At 33.5% G+C, this 16,630-nt stretch overlaps 1 protein-coding gene across 1 annotated transcript; it reads left to right on the top strand.

The window, feature by feature from the left end:
• Nucleotides 1-2,274: 2,274 nt before the first annotated feature.
• Nucleotides 2,275-2,793, top strand: LOC100809586 (UDP-glycosyltransferase 91A1-like). The gene has a single exon (XM_006586458.1). It carries the CDS (start codon nucleotides 2,275-2,277, stop codon nucleotides 2,791-2,793), a length of 519 nt encoding a protein of 172 aa, XP_006586521.1.
• Nucleotides 2,794-16,630: the final 13,837 nt, after the last annotated feature.

Raw genomic sequence — 16,630 nt, 5'->3', positions numbered from 1 at the left:
ACAAATTTGTTAAACAACTATCTTAATTTGATAAAATATATTTATAAACCAATCTAATAAATTAAAAGTTAGAGTATTTGACATGTGAAATACACTTTTTTTTTTCTTGATAAAGTAGGGAAATATATGATTAGATCATATATACAAGAAGATTAAGATGGAAAAAATTGAATTATTTTGACAAAATAAATATTAAATAAAAATTAAATTTATACCAAATTTGTTGGATTGCCAACCACATCACCACAATTAACATCATAGTCGTAAGAAACGCAAAAGGATATCGGTGTTGCATCTATAGGCTCATCCTCATTTGGTCTTGATTGACTCATCCTTATCAAAATTTGTTTACAATTCTTCCTGCATTAAAGTAACACAAACAAGAAGATAGTTAAATTCCTTATATTCTTTATCAAAATTTAATAATATAAATATATGTAATCAGAATTTAGAAAGCAAAATTTATGTTGTGAATTAAAAAAAAGTTCTAACACAATATTGATCTCAAACTAAGCAAACATTGAATTGCATTGAATAGAAACTTCTCGGTATTTAATTTCGTCTATCTAATTATTCAATCATAAATGAAAATATATTTTGCTATGAAAAGATAGTGTGTGGGAGAGGAGAGACTCATACATACATACATATTGATCAACAAAGAGAATGAATTAAAAAATATAAATGATATACCAACCCTTACAACAATTTAGAAACAACCACTACAAGATTTTTAAGAAAATCATATGCTCCAAAATAAACAAAAAAACAACCTCTTAGTGTTGTTTTACTCCAAGTATAAGTTCTAATTGATCAAATATGTATGTATATATGTATGTATACTTTCACAACAAATTTTATATTATTTGTATAAAACCATTGCCATATGTAAGCTCAAAGGTGAAGGTACAAATATTGGTGTTTCCAAAGTCATTGGTTAGTTAATTCATTCATTAATCTCACAAAACAAGGCTGGGGTTCCTACGCTCAACGCATAAACCCCCCACGCTATCCCAAGAGGCCAAAGAATGGGTTGCTTTCTTCTTGTTTAAGGATTAACCCCATATTTGGATCTTAGTGCCATTTGGGGTTTGTGACACTTAGTGCTATGAGGTAAAAAAGCTCACATGCTCTCTGCCTTTTCCAAGCTTAGCACTTGAATTGATATTCAACATTGACATGTGATTCTATAGAACATAAGTTCACAATTTGTGCCTTTCTAGGCCTCTCGAGGGCTCCAATTCATTCTCAAACACTCAACACATAATTATGGTTCTACATTTGATTCCTAACATGTTCTTAGTTTTTGAAAGTAACAAAAACAATCTCAACAACAATTCACGAATCAAACAATTATCTCTAAATCCTTAATTCTTTAAGAACATCAAAAGGGGGAAAAGTATGCCATCAATCAAGCACTCAAGATACATAAAGTAAATATTAAATTTGTGCCCAGGGTGCACATAATCCATCCAATTTGAAGAAAAAAAATTGACACATCAATCCTATTAGGGTTTAAGGTCAACCCCTCTACCCATGGCTGATGACACACCTATGAAAAACAATTTCCATTACGCCTTACCTTGAATGATGAAAATGTAGTAATTTCGAAGTGGTGCTCCCCTGATTCGCCCTCACAAATTCAACAACGCTTCGTATGATGACCCTAGGCGACAACACACCTTTCCCAAACACTTTAGGTTTAGGATGAGATAAAAAGAAATAAATTATTCCTATTGGGCCATGAACACAAGGCCCACTAAAGATTCAAAGAAAAGACTTTATATCATCATGAATACAACACACACACACATAAAGTAAACAAGATTTGAGCAAGTTTAAAATGTACATATTTAATGCTATTAATGTTTCCCAAATACTTTAGGTTTAGGATGAGATAAAAGAAGAGAAATTATTTCAATTGAGCCACGTACACAAAGCCCACAAAAGATTCAAGAAAAGATTTTATATAATCATGAATACAACACACACATAAAGTAAACCGGATTTGAGCAAGTTTAGTAATGTATATATTTAATGCTATCAATGTAGTATTTATATAAACATTAAAATGCTATTATTTAATATATTTGTTAAATATAATATATAATTAAATTTAATACTCTTATTAAATATAATATTTCTTAAATTTAATATATTCAATAAACAAAATATAATGTTTGCTAGTTAAATAAAGACTTAAACTGTTTTTGGTCCATAATAATATTTTTGCATTGAGTTCTTAATAAAACAAAATTTTTGTCAAACCTAGTAATGTTTCCATGGCTAGCCTTCGGACACTTAATCCCAAGCCTTGAACTTGCCAAGCTCATTGTTCAAAAGGGTCATCATATTAGTTTCGTGTCCACCCCAAGAAACATAGAGTGTCTTCCCAAATTGTCCCCAAACTTAGCTTCATTCATCAAATTTGTGAAGCTTACACTGCCCAAAGTGGACAACCTTCCAGAAAACGTTGAAGCCACCATTGATGTCCCTTATGATGTCGTTCAGTATCTCAAAAAAGCCTATGATGATTTGGAAGAACCCTTGACCTGTTTTCTCAAATCTTCCAAAGTTGATTGGCATTTCTATGACCTAATTCTCTTCTGGGCAAGTACTTTGGCTTCTAAACTTGGTATAAAGAGTTCCTTTTACAACATCTGTACTTCACCATGTGTGGGCTTCATCGTACCCCCTTCAGTTCTCATGGGTGATGATCCCGTCAGAGCAAAAATCAAAGACTTCATAGTTCCTCCGTCATGGATCTCTTTTTCGACAATTGTGGCATATTGACACTTTAAGATGAAGAGAAACTTTGATGTTGTCTCTGATAATGACTCAAGCATTTTTTACATGTACCATTTTGGTGTAGTGATCTAGAACTGTGATATTGTAGTGATTAAAAGGTGTACAGAGTTCAAACCAAAGTGGTTTGAAGTGCTAGAGAACATTTACCAGAAATTGGTTATCCTCGTGGGTCAACTCATCAATAGAGAATTCGAGGGAGACGAGGATAACACCACATGGCAGTGGATGAATAATTAGTTGGACAAACAACAATGTAGGAGTGTTGTGTACGTGTCGTTTGGAAACTAAGCAAAACCAAGTCAAGTTGAAGTGACACAAATAGCTCTAGGTTTGGAGGAATCAAATATTCATTTTTTTGTCTGCTGAGGGTTCAACATGGGCCATGGGACCCATATATGTTACAGTTACCAAAAAGGTTCAAAGAGCAAACCAAATGGTGTGGAATAGTAAGCCCCGGTTGGGCACCATAGATGAAGGTATTGAGCCACAAGGCAGTTGGTGGGGTTTTGACTCACTCTGGTTGGACCTCTGTGGTGGAGGTTGTTTAGAATGAAAAACCTCTAGTTTTGTTAATGTTTCTTGCAGACTATGGATTGAACTCGAGGGTGTGGGAAGTGAAGAAGATGGGGTATTCAATTCCTAAGGACGAACGAGATGGATCATTCACGAGTGATGCGGTCGCTAACTTAATAAGGTTGGTTATGGTTGAGGAAGAAGGAAGGATTTACAGGGAAAAGGTTAAAAAGGTGAAGGATTTATGTCTGAATACTTTTAGACAAGAAAAATATATCAACAAATTACAACACTACTAGGCATGGCAACGGGGTGAAACGGGGATGAGTAATGCATTTCCCACCCCCGCCCCGCCCCCACTAGTATTGATTAAAATTAAAAAAAAAATATTGTAACTTTTTGGAAAAAATGGAAAAAAAAATTGGGGCTAAAAAGCAATTACGTAGCAAAAAAACAATAACAAAGTCAAATTCAAAATATGGGATCATTATCATAATTTAAAAAATTACTAAAACAAATCAATCAATTCAATTAAAATCATAAAATTTGGGTATTGCATGAGGAATTAAAGACATGCATATTTATTTCCCCCCAAAATACAGTACCATCTAAATATATGTAGTCCCAACAAAAAGTAGCATATGATTCTGTTTAGCAAAAAAAGAGATACTAATATACTATGTTGGTTGTCCTTCAGCATGTTTCATTCTGTTTAACATATGATTTTGTTCAGCCGTGACGCCCTCTACCCCAAACATATATGTACTAATAATAAAAGAAATAAGAAATCATAATTAATTTAAATTTCTTAAAGCACATTTAAATAAAATCCATTCAAAAGGGTAAAAGGCTCACATTCATTTCATTATTACCAGATAAACTTGTCAGAAACATTTTTTTTTTTGCTCAAAACATCATGTAATTAAACAAAACTCATGCCCCAATGTCACATCCTATCAAAGCATTGTGTCCTGACGTTCTTCAGCACAAGGTTCCTTAAAGCAATTCACCTAGTCATCTGCTCCCACGAACACAAAGTTCGAGATCATCACAAGATCCAAACACAAACAACACACATGGAGTGAGTTATCACATTCCTAACTAATGGAGATAAACAAGACAACATGTGGGTATAAATATCATATAAACAAAATAAAACTTACCTAAACATAGCTCATGTCATTTCACCACTTTGTCGCATAACATCACATCACAACACCACGCGTCTCATTCATTTTCACAACATTCACGTACTCAATGATCAAAACACAATATTACTAAATTAATCAATATCGATCAATACACACGCGTTATACAACAGATACACTAAGACTCAATCCTATATGCAATGTGGTACCATGTCAGTGAAAAACCCCGTTGGGCGCCTAGGAGTATATAACAAGACAAACCACACACTAGCAAGTTAGGTCACTCTCACTAGGTAAAATCATAAGGAAACCAGTCAGGGTCACACTGTTTTGCGAAAATGCTCCATCCATATGGGATCAACATAGGCTTAAAGGAGCACTCAAACCGGGTGTATTCCCAAGGTCATGTGATTGTATAATTCATAGTACATAAATCAATGCACACAACATCTCAATGCACATATATATTACAAGTCAACACATACTCAATTTATCACATACACTCGGTCTCAATCATAATGGTATGATCCCAATTTAACATGTTATCACACCTCATGAATCATATACACTTTACTTATGAACTATGCAATACACACGACTTTTCAATTGTTTTCAAAATAATTTTATCTCATCACACTTGTGATTAAACTCGTCGGGTTCGCACAGTGGATCTCATCACAATACTCGTCACGCAAAAACTTGTCGCCCTTAAAGGGTCTTACAATTGTATGATTGCACAGTTCATAGCTCACAACTCAATACACACATCTCAATACACATGTATTTCACCATTCATCACATGTTCAATTTATCACCTACTCACAATTTGAATCACCATTTCATAATCTCAATATAACAATTTATACAAAAGGTTTATCACAACATGGGAAGTAAAACCCCTCAAATAATTTCACACAATTATATCAAAATCAATTAATCAAAATCATAGGTATAAAAAAATGAAAACACCAAGAGTACCCTATTTTATCAAACAATTTGCATCAGGACATCAATATTGTATTTATAATCATAAAGGAAAAATTACAATTTAATAAACATCCCAAAATAAACCCAATTTAATCCTCCAAGGATCCCTACACATGTTCATTCTAACTCCAATTGTGATCAACTCATCCCTTACCTCTAAGTGGACTCACATGTGTATTGTGACAACAATAGCGACATCTCTAGAGGTTTCCTGAAATTCCTCAAGTTTTTCCTCTAACTGCACTGATAGGGTTCCCAAACGTTAGAGAGAAGGAGAAGGGATTGAAGCCTCCATTCCACTATCTATGTGTGATGAGTTTTTCTCCCTATACAGAACTTATTTTGCAAATCTCAACAGTGAATATGTTCATAAATGAATCACAAACCACATATCAAAATTTCACGACAATCCAACGGTTAACGAATCTAGGATCGTATTTTTACTGAGATGGTTTTGGGTTTCTATGGGAAAAGAAAAAGCTACGATGCAAAGGGTATTTCTCTCAAGTCAGACATGTTTTCATAACTCCCAATGGTGAGAATGTTCAGAAATGTGTTTCGAACCTGGTGCTCAAATTTCACGACGATCCAACGGTGAATAAGTCCAAGATTGCCCTTTTTCTGAGACAGGTTTGGTGGTATGCGGGAAAAGATAGGGTTTTTAGAGGTGGAGAAGAGAAAACGAAATTGAAAGGAAGAGGAGGCGTAGGAAGTATCGTCAAAAACTGACCTAAGATCTCTCTATTTATAGCTATGATACTCACAACCTATTATTTTTTGTATTTTATAAAAGGAAACTCTATTTTCTTTCCTATCAAATGAATAAATAAAATACTCTTTTTATTTTCTCTCAAACCATTATTTTAATTAATAAATTTATTTCTCCTTATTTATTTAATTATAAAAAACCTCGTCATTTTCTAAACTCTATTTTTTTAACTAAAAAAATTTATATACGAAAAATGGAATGTTACATCAGCAACTTAAACATGTTTCATGCTTTCAAATTACATAATAAAAAAAGAAACAACTTAAATTGTTCAGCAAATAAATGTTAATCATTCTTCCAAATTAGTGACACCAGCACCCATCATTTCACCTGCATAAAAGAAATAAAAATTAGAACAAAAGCTTATATTATATAATAACAAAAAAATGAAATTTAGAACATTATTTACCTTCATCTGAAACCATTTCATTCATTACATTAGCACATTCAGCAACAACTTTATAGCTCATAGAACCTATAAAAATACATTACAATGTAAATCATGAAGATCTTGATAATGTCAAGAAGAATTTGCTTGAGAAAGGGGGAGAATGTAAATCATGCAAGCTTTGATGGTGTCAAGAAGAAATCACATGTTTGTCATCATCAAAAAGGGGAAGAATGTGAATGTATGTATACATGATTTTGATGATGTCAAAGAAGAATCTAACAAGGCTGCTTCAAAGGATAAGCATTTGCTTCAAGAATAATTCAAGATTGCTTCAACAAACAAAGCCTTGTTTCAAGATTCACTAAAGACCAAGCCTTGCCTTAAAACAAAGTGCTTTCAAGACATGCAAGGCTCTGGTAATCGATTACCAGGAAGTGTAATCGATTACCAGAGGACAGGGTTGAGAAATAGTTGTTGAAAAAGGTTTTGAATTTGAATTTTCAACATGTAATCGATTACCATATGTCTGTAATCGATTACCAACAACGGAACTTTGGAAATTCAAATTCAAAAGTCATAACCCTTCAAATTATAATTGTGTAATCGATTACACAAACATTGTAATCGATTACCAGTGGAAAGTTTTCAAAAAATCTGCCAACAGTCACATCTTTTCATTAGATTTGTGAATGGCCATCAAAGGCCTATTAATAGGTGACTTGGGCACGAATTTTATGAGAGAGGTTTTTTGGTCCAAAATGTCTTATCCTCTGATGTAAGCTCCGTTGGAGCTTGTAGGCCTAGGATCTTCTTCATCAATGGATTCCTTTGCTCCTTGGAAGATGAATGGCAGCGGAATGGAGAAGGAAGAGAGAGAGGAGACGCCACTTCAAGGAGAAGATGAGTCTAGAAGAAGCTCACCACCATAGGAGGCCATGGATAAGAGCTTGGAGGAAGAAGGAGATGAATGAAGGGAGAGGGGGAGAAGAGCACGAAATTTTGTGCTCTAAAAGAGCTCTGAAATCTGAAGTTAATATTCAAATTATCAAAGTCCAAAAAAATGCACACACATGACCTCTATTTATAGCCTAAGTGTCACACAAAATTGGAGGGAAATTCAAATTTCACTTGAATTTGAAATTGAATTTGTGGAGCCAAACTTTGGAGCCAAAATTTCACTAATTATGATTACTGAATTTTAGTTATGGTTCAGCCCACTAATCCAAGATCAATTCCAAGATTCTTCACTAAGTGTGCTTAGGTGTCATGAGGCACGAAAAGCATGAAGGACATGCACAAAGTGTGACTATATGATGTGGCAATGGGGTGTAGTAAGCAAATGCTCACCTCCCCCTCTAAAATTTAATTGGATTGGGCTTCTACCAATTCAATTAAATTTATTTCCAACCACACACATCAAATATCCACTTAGTGCATGTGAAATTACAAAACTACCCCTAATACAAAAACTAGTCTAGGTGCCGTAAAATACAAGGATTGAAAAATCCTATTTCTAGGATACCCTACCTACATTATGGAGCCCTAAATACAAGGCCCAAAATTAATGAAACATTAATCTAATATGCACCAAGATAAGTGGGCTCAAACTTAGCCCATGGGCCCGAAATCTACCCTAAGGCTCATGAGAACCCTAGGGCCTTCTCTTGCATTTTTGGCCCAATCTTCTTGGAGTCTTCTATCCAATGCCCTTGGGGGGTAGGATTGCATCATCCTCTCAAAAGACAATGAGAGAGATTCCAAAAGAACTTCATTGTCAAATGCTCTCTCAAAAGAAATCCTTGGCCAAACACTTGCAAAATCTATAAGGATTCTTACATGATCTTCATTGTAATATTCTTCTCTTGAAGAGAGAATTCTTCTTCCATTCTTCTTATTCAATGAGATTGGCTAAGAGACTATGAGTCTCTCGTTGTAAAGCATCTGAACACAAGGGATGGGTTGTCCCTGTGTGGTTCAGACTTTGTAAAGGATTTTACAAAGATAGTGGAAATCTCAAGTGGGTTGCTTGAGTACTGAACGTAGGCACGGGAAGTGGCCGAACCAGTATAAAATTATGTTTGCATTCTCTCTTCCCTTATCTTATTTATTTTGTTGCAATCAATTGTGTCTTGCATGTTTAAAGAAAATTGTTAAATTGATTATTGTTGCTTCTTCTACATTCTAAGCCTATCCCTCTTAAGATTATTGAGGCCACAAGGTCTAACACAAGTATTAGTTCTTGAATAAACACAAATATCAATTTAACAACATATACGAATAAAACTTTACCAGTATTTCCAGCACTCCACAACCAACTTCTAGCGCACATTAAAGCCCCTAAAGTAGTCCATTGAAGTCAACTATGATGTGGGCTTAATATTTGACCACCAGAGCTAAATGTGGATTCTGAAGCTACGGTAGATACCGGAATAGCTAATATATCCTTAGCAATTGCTTGAAGTGTTGGATACTTAACACCATTAAACTTCCACCACATCAAAATATCAAAGTCAACAACTCTTGGTAAAACCTCTTCTTCTAAATAGTGGTCTATGTGACACCCTCTAACCCGACATATATATAAATAAATAAAATATATTGGTAACCAAAATCACATGGATAAAAGGTTCACATTGCCACTGTAAAGTACTTGGCAAACAAGTATATTGAGACTCTCACTACTTTAATTGAAAAAATACATCCTCATATCCTATGGCAATTTCAAGCATTTTATAAGTTGAGTTCCATCAAGTTGGATAGTCTAATGCCAAATTCTTAGTGTAAGGGATTCTCAACTGTTTAACCGTTTCCTCAAATTTTTCCTTCCTCTTAGGTGTTGTTGTCCAATATGCCACACTATCCCAAATATTTTCTACACCTTCTTTCACCACTTCCAACGCATCTTTTACTATCAAATTATGGATGTGAGCACAACAACGCATGTGAAGTAAAGACTCATCCCTAAGCAAACTACCTAAGTGCAATTTATCCTTAATTTTATCAATCATAGCATCATTTGTGGTACAATTATCTAGGGTGATAGTTGACAGTTTTGTGTCAATATTCCAATCCATCAACCAGTCAGTCAATACATTGCAAAGTCTATCACTTGTATGAGGAGCAGAAACATAAATGAACCTATCATAAAAATAGAGATATAGTATAAAAACAACCAAAAAAAGAGATATAATATAATCATATTCAATCATTTTATAAAATAAAAGGCCTAATAATATAAAAAGTTCAAATTGTTTTATTACCTCAAAATTTGACTTTGTAAGTTCCAACAACCATCAGCGTAATGAGCTGTAATAGCCATATACCCCTTCTTCTGACTCGTTGAAGTCCATATGTCTGATGTAATGGCCACTCTTCCATCAAGACTATCCAACAACTTCAAAGTTATAGCTCTTTCATTCTCATAGATTTTCATTATCTCCTTCTTAATTGTGTTTCTAGTAGGAACCTAAAAAATATCACTATTTTATTTTATAATATACCAGCTGAAAAAGAGACCCTTCATGTCTTTATCTTTATTAAAAATAGTTAAAGAAAATAGTGATAACAGTTTTTTTTCGGAAAAATGGTAGTAGTTACATATAACATATGAAAAGTTCATTAAAGAAATAAAAATAGTTATATATATTAAAGGATAATTTAAAAATAAAAAATACATTCATCAAAGGAAATAATTACATTTATTAATAGTTATAAATCAATAAATGTATCTATAATATATTTTTGCGTACTTGAAAAAAGGGGTTTTGCTAGCGAACCTGAAACACAGGTTGGAGGGCAGTAGAGTATCTCCTAAAACCTAGGTGATCCACAATTGATAGTGGATACTCATGCATAATAATTGCTTTGGCTAGCTCTTCCCTTGCACATTTTGCATCATAAGTTCCCGCACCCAACTCTTGCTTTCCTTGCACGACCTTAGGTGTAAGAAATGTTTGGCCCTTCATCCCTCTCATAAAAATCTTGTACTGAACACAAATCTCATTATGCTACCACAAATGCTTGGTTCCATTTTTTTATTTTCCACCAAGAAGTTTCTTACAATACTTGCATTCAGCCTTATCCAAACCATTGACTTTAATTTTTTTTAAATGCTACCAAATCTTACTTTTCAGCCTACATATTTCTCCTTGCGCCTCCGCATTATTAACTTCATCTTCATGATGTGAAGGAGTATGATCAACATTAATAGGTGAAGGAGAAGGTGCAAGATCAACTTGAATAGGTGAAGGAGTTTGATCAATTGGGGTGAAGGTGAAGGTGAAGGAGGCCCATTAATTGGTGAAGGAATAGGGTAAATTCGTTCTGGTGAAAAACTAATATCTTCCATTACTTTCCTAGAAAGAATAAAAACACTAATATCATAAAAAGTTTTTCCCAAACAAGTTGTATGATAAATGCTGAAAGAAGAATGATAAACAAGTAGATTTTTTAATTATACACTAGAATTAAGCTCCATTTTTTATTTTTTTAAATTATAAAGAAAATCAATCAATGAAAAAATCTGAATTAAGCTCCTCTGTTTGTAAAATCAACATGGCAGTAAACTATATGCAGTAAACTAAATTAAATATCACTATATGCAGTAATATTTCTAGCTAATGTTCCAAATTACCGAATTATGGCTCTTGTATCTTGATAATGATGATTAGTTTTATCTAGGTTTATTCTAAGCAAGTATATCTTTGCTAATTTCTGAAAAATTTATCATTGTATAGACACTTTTCTTGGCTATAGTACAAATTTAACAAATAATGAAATTTATTAGTCAATACATAATTACTTCTATTGTTTGTGACTACTTGCATAACATTTTTTATTCTTCAAACTACTTAAAAAAAGTTGTGCAAAGGCAAATATTATGAGTGAATGAATGAATGAAAGAACACCATTTTTGTACTTCCTTTTAAGCTAGCAAAATAGAAAAGAAAAACATGCATCATAGAACATAAAATAAGAATTATTTCTTCTGAAAAGAAGTTCCATATAAGAGCCGTTAACTTTCAGTGTTTTCAAGCCTACAAGGATATGGTCTAACACTAATTGCACAGGGGAGATCAATATGTCTTCCAAACATAAATAAATACCAAGGTTACTTCTATTTTCTGCTTAATGTTTCTCAGTATCATTTTTAGTAAAAAAAATTAACATTGCAAAACTCAATTGCTTTACAATCATATCAAAATTTGCATTTCTGATACAAAATATGTGACACCCTCTACCCCGACATATATATAAATAAATAAAATATATAAAAATATCGGTAAACAAATTCACGTGGGTAAAAAATTTACATTCACTTCACTATTATCAATTGAAACTTATTATAAACATATTCGGCTCAAAATAAGGCCGTCAAAAATTACAAAAATATTTTGTAAAATCAATGAGGTGAAATAAAATAGACTAACATCGTAAAATTAATATAAAAACTTATGCCCCAATGTCACATCCTATCAGAGCATTGTGTCCCGACGAACTTCAGCATAAGGTTCCTTAAAGCAATTCACCTAGTCATTTGCTCCCCCGAACACAAAGTTCAAGATCATCACAGGATCCAAACACAAACAGCACACAGGGAGTGAGTTATCACATTCCTAACTAATGGAGAGAAACAAGATAACATGTAGGTATAAATATCATAGGAACAAAATAAAACTTACTTTAACATAACTCACGTCATTTTGCATCGAAACATCAATTGGTCCATCAATCACATTCAAATTACAATTAAAAGCATAAAAACAAAATTAAATTTCATAAAACAGCCCAAAATTGGTCTTTTAAGGATCCCTACACATGTTCCTAATCCCCAAGCGTGAGTAACTCATCTCTTACCTCGATGTAGTCATTCAAATGTTCTCTGTTAGCAATGGTGACATTTTTGGTGCTCTTTAGAGCTCATCCTCCGGTTGCTCTTTTAGTTTTCATGTGTGTCAAAGAAAAAGAGAACAAAAAATATTTTGTAAAAATTGTTCTTGGTTAAAAGTTTTTTTATATAGTGGGGGAACTAATGATCTAATTTTTTATTTTATTTATTTTTTATTTAAATAAAAAATAAAAGGCATTGTTGTTACATTATGCGTTACTCTTTATACACAATATTTATACCATATGTTTAAGCTGTTATTGGTCAAACATGTTGATAGTTTGCTCACTTCTGTTTTGATAGATCATAGATTGTTTTTGTGCCTAGAAATTCTAGCTGTGCTAATGGAAAATATATCAATAATATGATAGAACATTTTTTAAAAGTAAATTGTTTATCAAGTCAATTTAAAAATAAGAACACTTAAGCAGGATTACAAGGACTGTTACATAAATCTTAACGGCGTTTCATGGAGCCACTTGGTGGAGTCTTATCATTCATATATTAATATTGATATTTATTCATGCTATTATGCTCATAAATATGTTGGACAAGTGGTCTCAGATATCTTAAGAAGGGGGGTTGAATTAAGATATTACAAACTATTTGTCCAATTAAAATTCTATTTTAATTTCAATGCAAGTTCCAAGTTCCCTTAAAAATGAACTCTTAAATAATGATTCAAATTAAACAATCTGAATATAAAAGTATAGCAATCATAAATAAAAGAGTTTAAGGGAAGAGAAAGTGAAAACTCAGATTTATACTGGTTCGGCTACACCCTTGTGCCTACGTCTAGTCCCCAAGCAACCCGCTTGAGAGTTTCACTATCTTGTAAAATCCCTTTACAAGTTCTGAACACACATGGACAATCCTTCCTTTGTGTTCAGATTTCTTTACAACAAGAGACCCTCAGTCTCTCAATCCCTTTTGAGAATTAGAAAGAAGAGAAGAATAAATCTCTCTTGAAAGAGATAGATTGTACAATTTGAGCACTCAATTAATTCCTTATTGAATTGCAAGTGTATTGGCCAAGGAATTCTTAAGAGGATAAAATGTTTTTGCTCTTTGAGAGAATAAGACTTTTTTTTCTAAAAAACTCTTATCAAATTCGTGTTCCAAGTCACATATAAATAGACCTTTGATGGCCATGTAAAAACCATTTGAAAAGTTGTGACTCTTGGAAATAATTTTCTGAAATTCTCCTCTGGTAATCGATTACAGGCTTTAAAATTTGAATTAAAATGTTTATTAACTGCTGGTAATCGATTACAAGATTTGTGTAATCGATTACACAGTATAAAATTTGAATTCAAATTTCTAATAGCTGTTGTAAACCATTTTGGCCACTGGTAATCGATTACATCCTCTGGTAATTGATTACCAGAGAGTAAATCTATTGAAAAAAACTTTTTAACTTAAATTTCTTGGCCAAACTTTTTGCTATTTCAATTAGGAATTCCCTTCCTAAAATACTAGAGATCTTCTTGATGTTGTATCTTGTATTCTTGGATCGTTGTCTTGAATTAAACTTGAGAAGCACATTTTCATCAAATCATCAGGATTATCATCAAAACATCAAAGACAAAGTCTTTGCTTCTATAATCTCCCCCTTTTTGATGATGACAATTTAATTCCTGAAATCAAGATACAAGTAATGTATATTCATGATATATTGCGTTCACTCATTTTATACTCCCCCTATGTTTTGGAATTGATGATCACTTGATTTCTAAGCTTTTATACCACCCCATTTCTCTCCCCCTTTGGCAACATCAAAAAGCCAAAGTGCGTGGTAATCAATACAAGATAATATAATTAAGTGGACAAAATCAATCATAAGTCGTAACCAAACATAAGCAAATTATAAATAAGTCATAACCAAAATATAATCCAAACAGTCATAATTCAAAACCACATAGAATCTAATCATAAAAGACTAAAGTCCAAATGCCAAAAGATAACTAAAGTGCAGAAAATGATAGCCGAAAGATTATAGCCAAATACACGGCTTATAAGAAAAGAGAATTATAAACTAAACACTAAGAAGGTGGTGGTGGTGGTGGAAGATCGAAGCTTTGACAAATATAACCCACATCTTCTTCAAGCTGTGTGAGACGGATATCCATTCCTGCAAAGCGATTATCTAAAGAATCAAAACGTTCACCAACATAAGTGCGAAGACCCTGTAACTCTGAAAGAACTTCAGTCATAAGGGTTGAATCATCTCGCTGAGGAGGAGGAGAAGGAGTACGCTCATCTTGTGGAGGAAGTGCATCTTTCTTCAGCCATTGACCATTACGATCCTTACGGTAACCAAATGAAGTGACTGCACCAGCACCTATAGCAAAGGAACGCTTGACTTGAACAAAAGGTTCATCATCAAGAGGAATTTGAAAATGACGGAGGAAGAGGGTGACCAATTGAGGATATGGAAGAGGTGCATTGGCCCATAATGCCTTATGCATTTGGTACCGAACCAAGTGAGCCCAGTCGATCTGGCGACCAGTAAGGAAAGCCCACATCAAAATCAAATCCTCCTCAGAGGCTTGAGCCAAATTTGAAGACCGGGGAAGCAAAATTATTACAATAATGTAGTGCATGATGCGATTATCAAAGGTCAATGATCTAGCCAGCAATCTACCGGTCATTTCAGCCTGGTCATTACAAACCATACGGCGAGCATCATGACTAGAATAATCGAATTTCCAGTCATCAACAATGGTGCCCTCAAAAGGTGCACCTTGACTGGGTAACTTTGTTAATGAAAAGAACAAAGATTGATCAATGATCATGGAAATACCATGCACCTCAGAAGAAATAATACCATCCTGAATTTTTAAATTATTGTAAAAGACTTTGACAAGTTCAGGATAGTAAGGCAATTTTAAAGACATAAAATCAATCAATCCAGAGTTTTGAAACACTTGATAACAGTCAAATGTCTCATCATTAAAGAAATCTATGTCTAGGTACTTAGGGTTTAGAATGATCCTAGAAGAAAATTGAGAAAGGTACCATACACGTTGATCATCTGAAGAAAATACAGTAGATGATCTTGGAGATGATAAAGAAGGATGAATAGGTGTTGTGGGTACTTCAAATGGTCCGTGGCGGCGATGGCCAACAACAGCGGTGGTGGAGGATGATCCCTTTCGCTTCTTTGACGATTCTACCATTTGATGAAGTTTTAGTGAATTTCAATCGGTGGAATCGAAAGAGGAGTGAAAATGATGAAGATTGGGCTTTGCGGGACGTGTTTTGGTTAAGAATTGAGAGAGATATGAAGGTTTGAAGATTAGGGATGAAGGAGGCACGAAGATGAGATGGTGGCTGCGCAGCGTGACTGGTTTTCGTAGGTATTTATAGAGGAGGACGTGATATAATCAATTACAAGATTTGGTAATCGATTACAGGAGTAGTAAGCCTTCTGGTAATCGATTACAGGCTGTTGTAATCGATTACAGGCTGTCTATTCTTGTGTAATCGATTACACTGAATGGTAATCGATTACCAGAGCATAAACTAGCCTTGTTCCTCAAAAAAATTTCTATGTCTATGCTACAAACATCTAATAATATCAAGCATTACTACTAATATGTATTTAACTCAATTATTCAAACATTAAACACACAATAATGCATCAATCCATCATAATAACAAGAATTTAAACAAAATCAAGCAAAGTAACATACTTAACACAAACAATCAATCATTTTAAAAAATAGGTAATTCAATCAATCAATCCTTATTTATCCAAATCACTAACATCTAAGAGGCCTAATTCCCTTCTAATAGAGAAGAATGTTTCTTTGGGGAGAGGTTTTGTGAAGATATCAGCAAGTTGATTCTTTGTATCAACAAACTCTAACACACAATCTCCCTTTAGAACATGATCTCTTAGAAAAATGGTGCCTAATTTCTATATGTTTAGTTCTAGAATGTTGAACTAGATTTTTGGAAAGATTAATTGCGCTTGTATTATCACACTTAATAGGTATATGGTCAAGAAGGATTCCATAGTCAGAAAGTTGTTGCTTCATCCATAAGATTTGTGCATAACAACTACCGGCAGAAATATATTCTGCTTCTGCAGTGGATAAAGCAACACTATTTTGTTTCTTACT

This window comes from Glycine max, chromosome 8, assembly GCF_000004515.6.
Source record: "Glycine max cultivar Williams 82 chromosome 8, Glycine_max_v4.0, whole genome shotgun sequence".
Lineage (NCBI taxonomy): Eukaryota > Viridiplantae > Streptophyta > Magnoliopsida > Fabales > Fabaceae > Glycine > Glycine max.
The sequence above is the reverse complement of the archived record's forward strand: the minus strand, read 5'-3'. Positions and strand labels throughout refer to the sequence as shown.

Coding starts and splice junctions, on each gene's coding strand:
- LOC100809586 (XM_006586458.1), top strand. CDS start 2,275: ATGTTTCCATGGCTAGCCTTCGGACACTTAATCCCAAGCCTTGAACTT.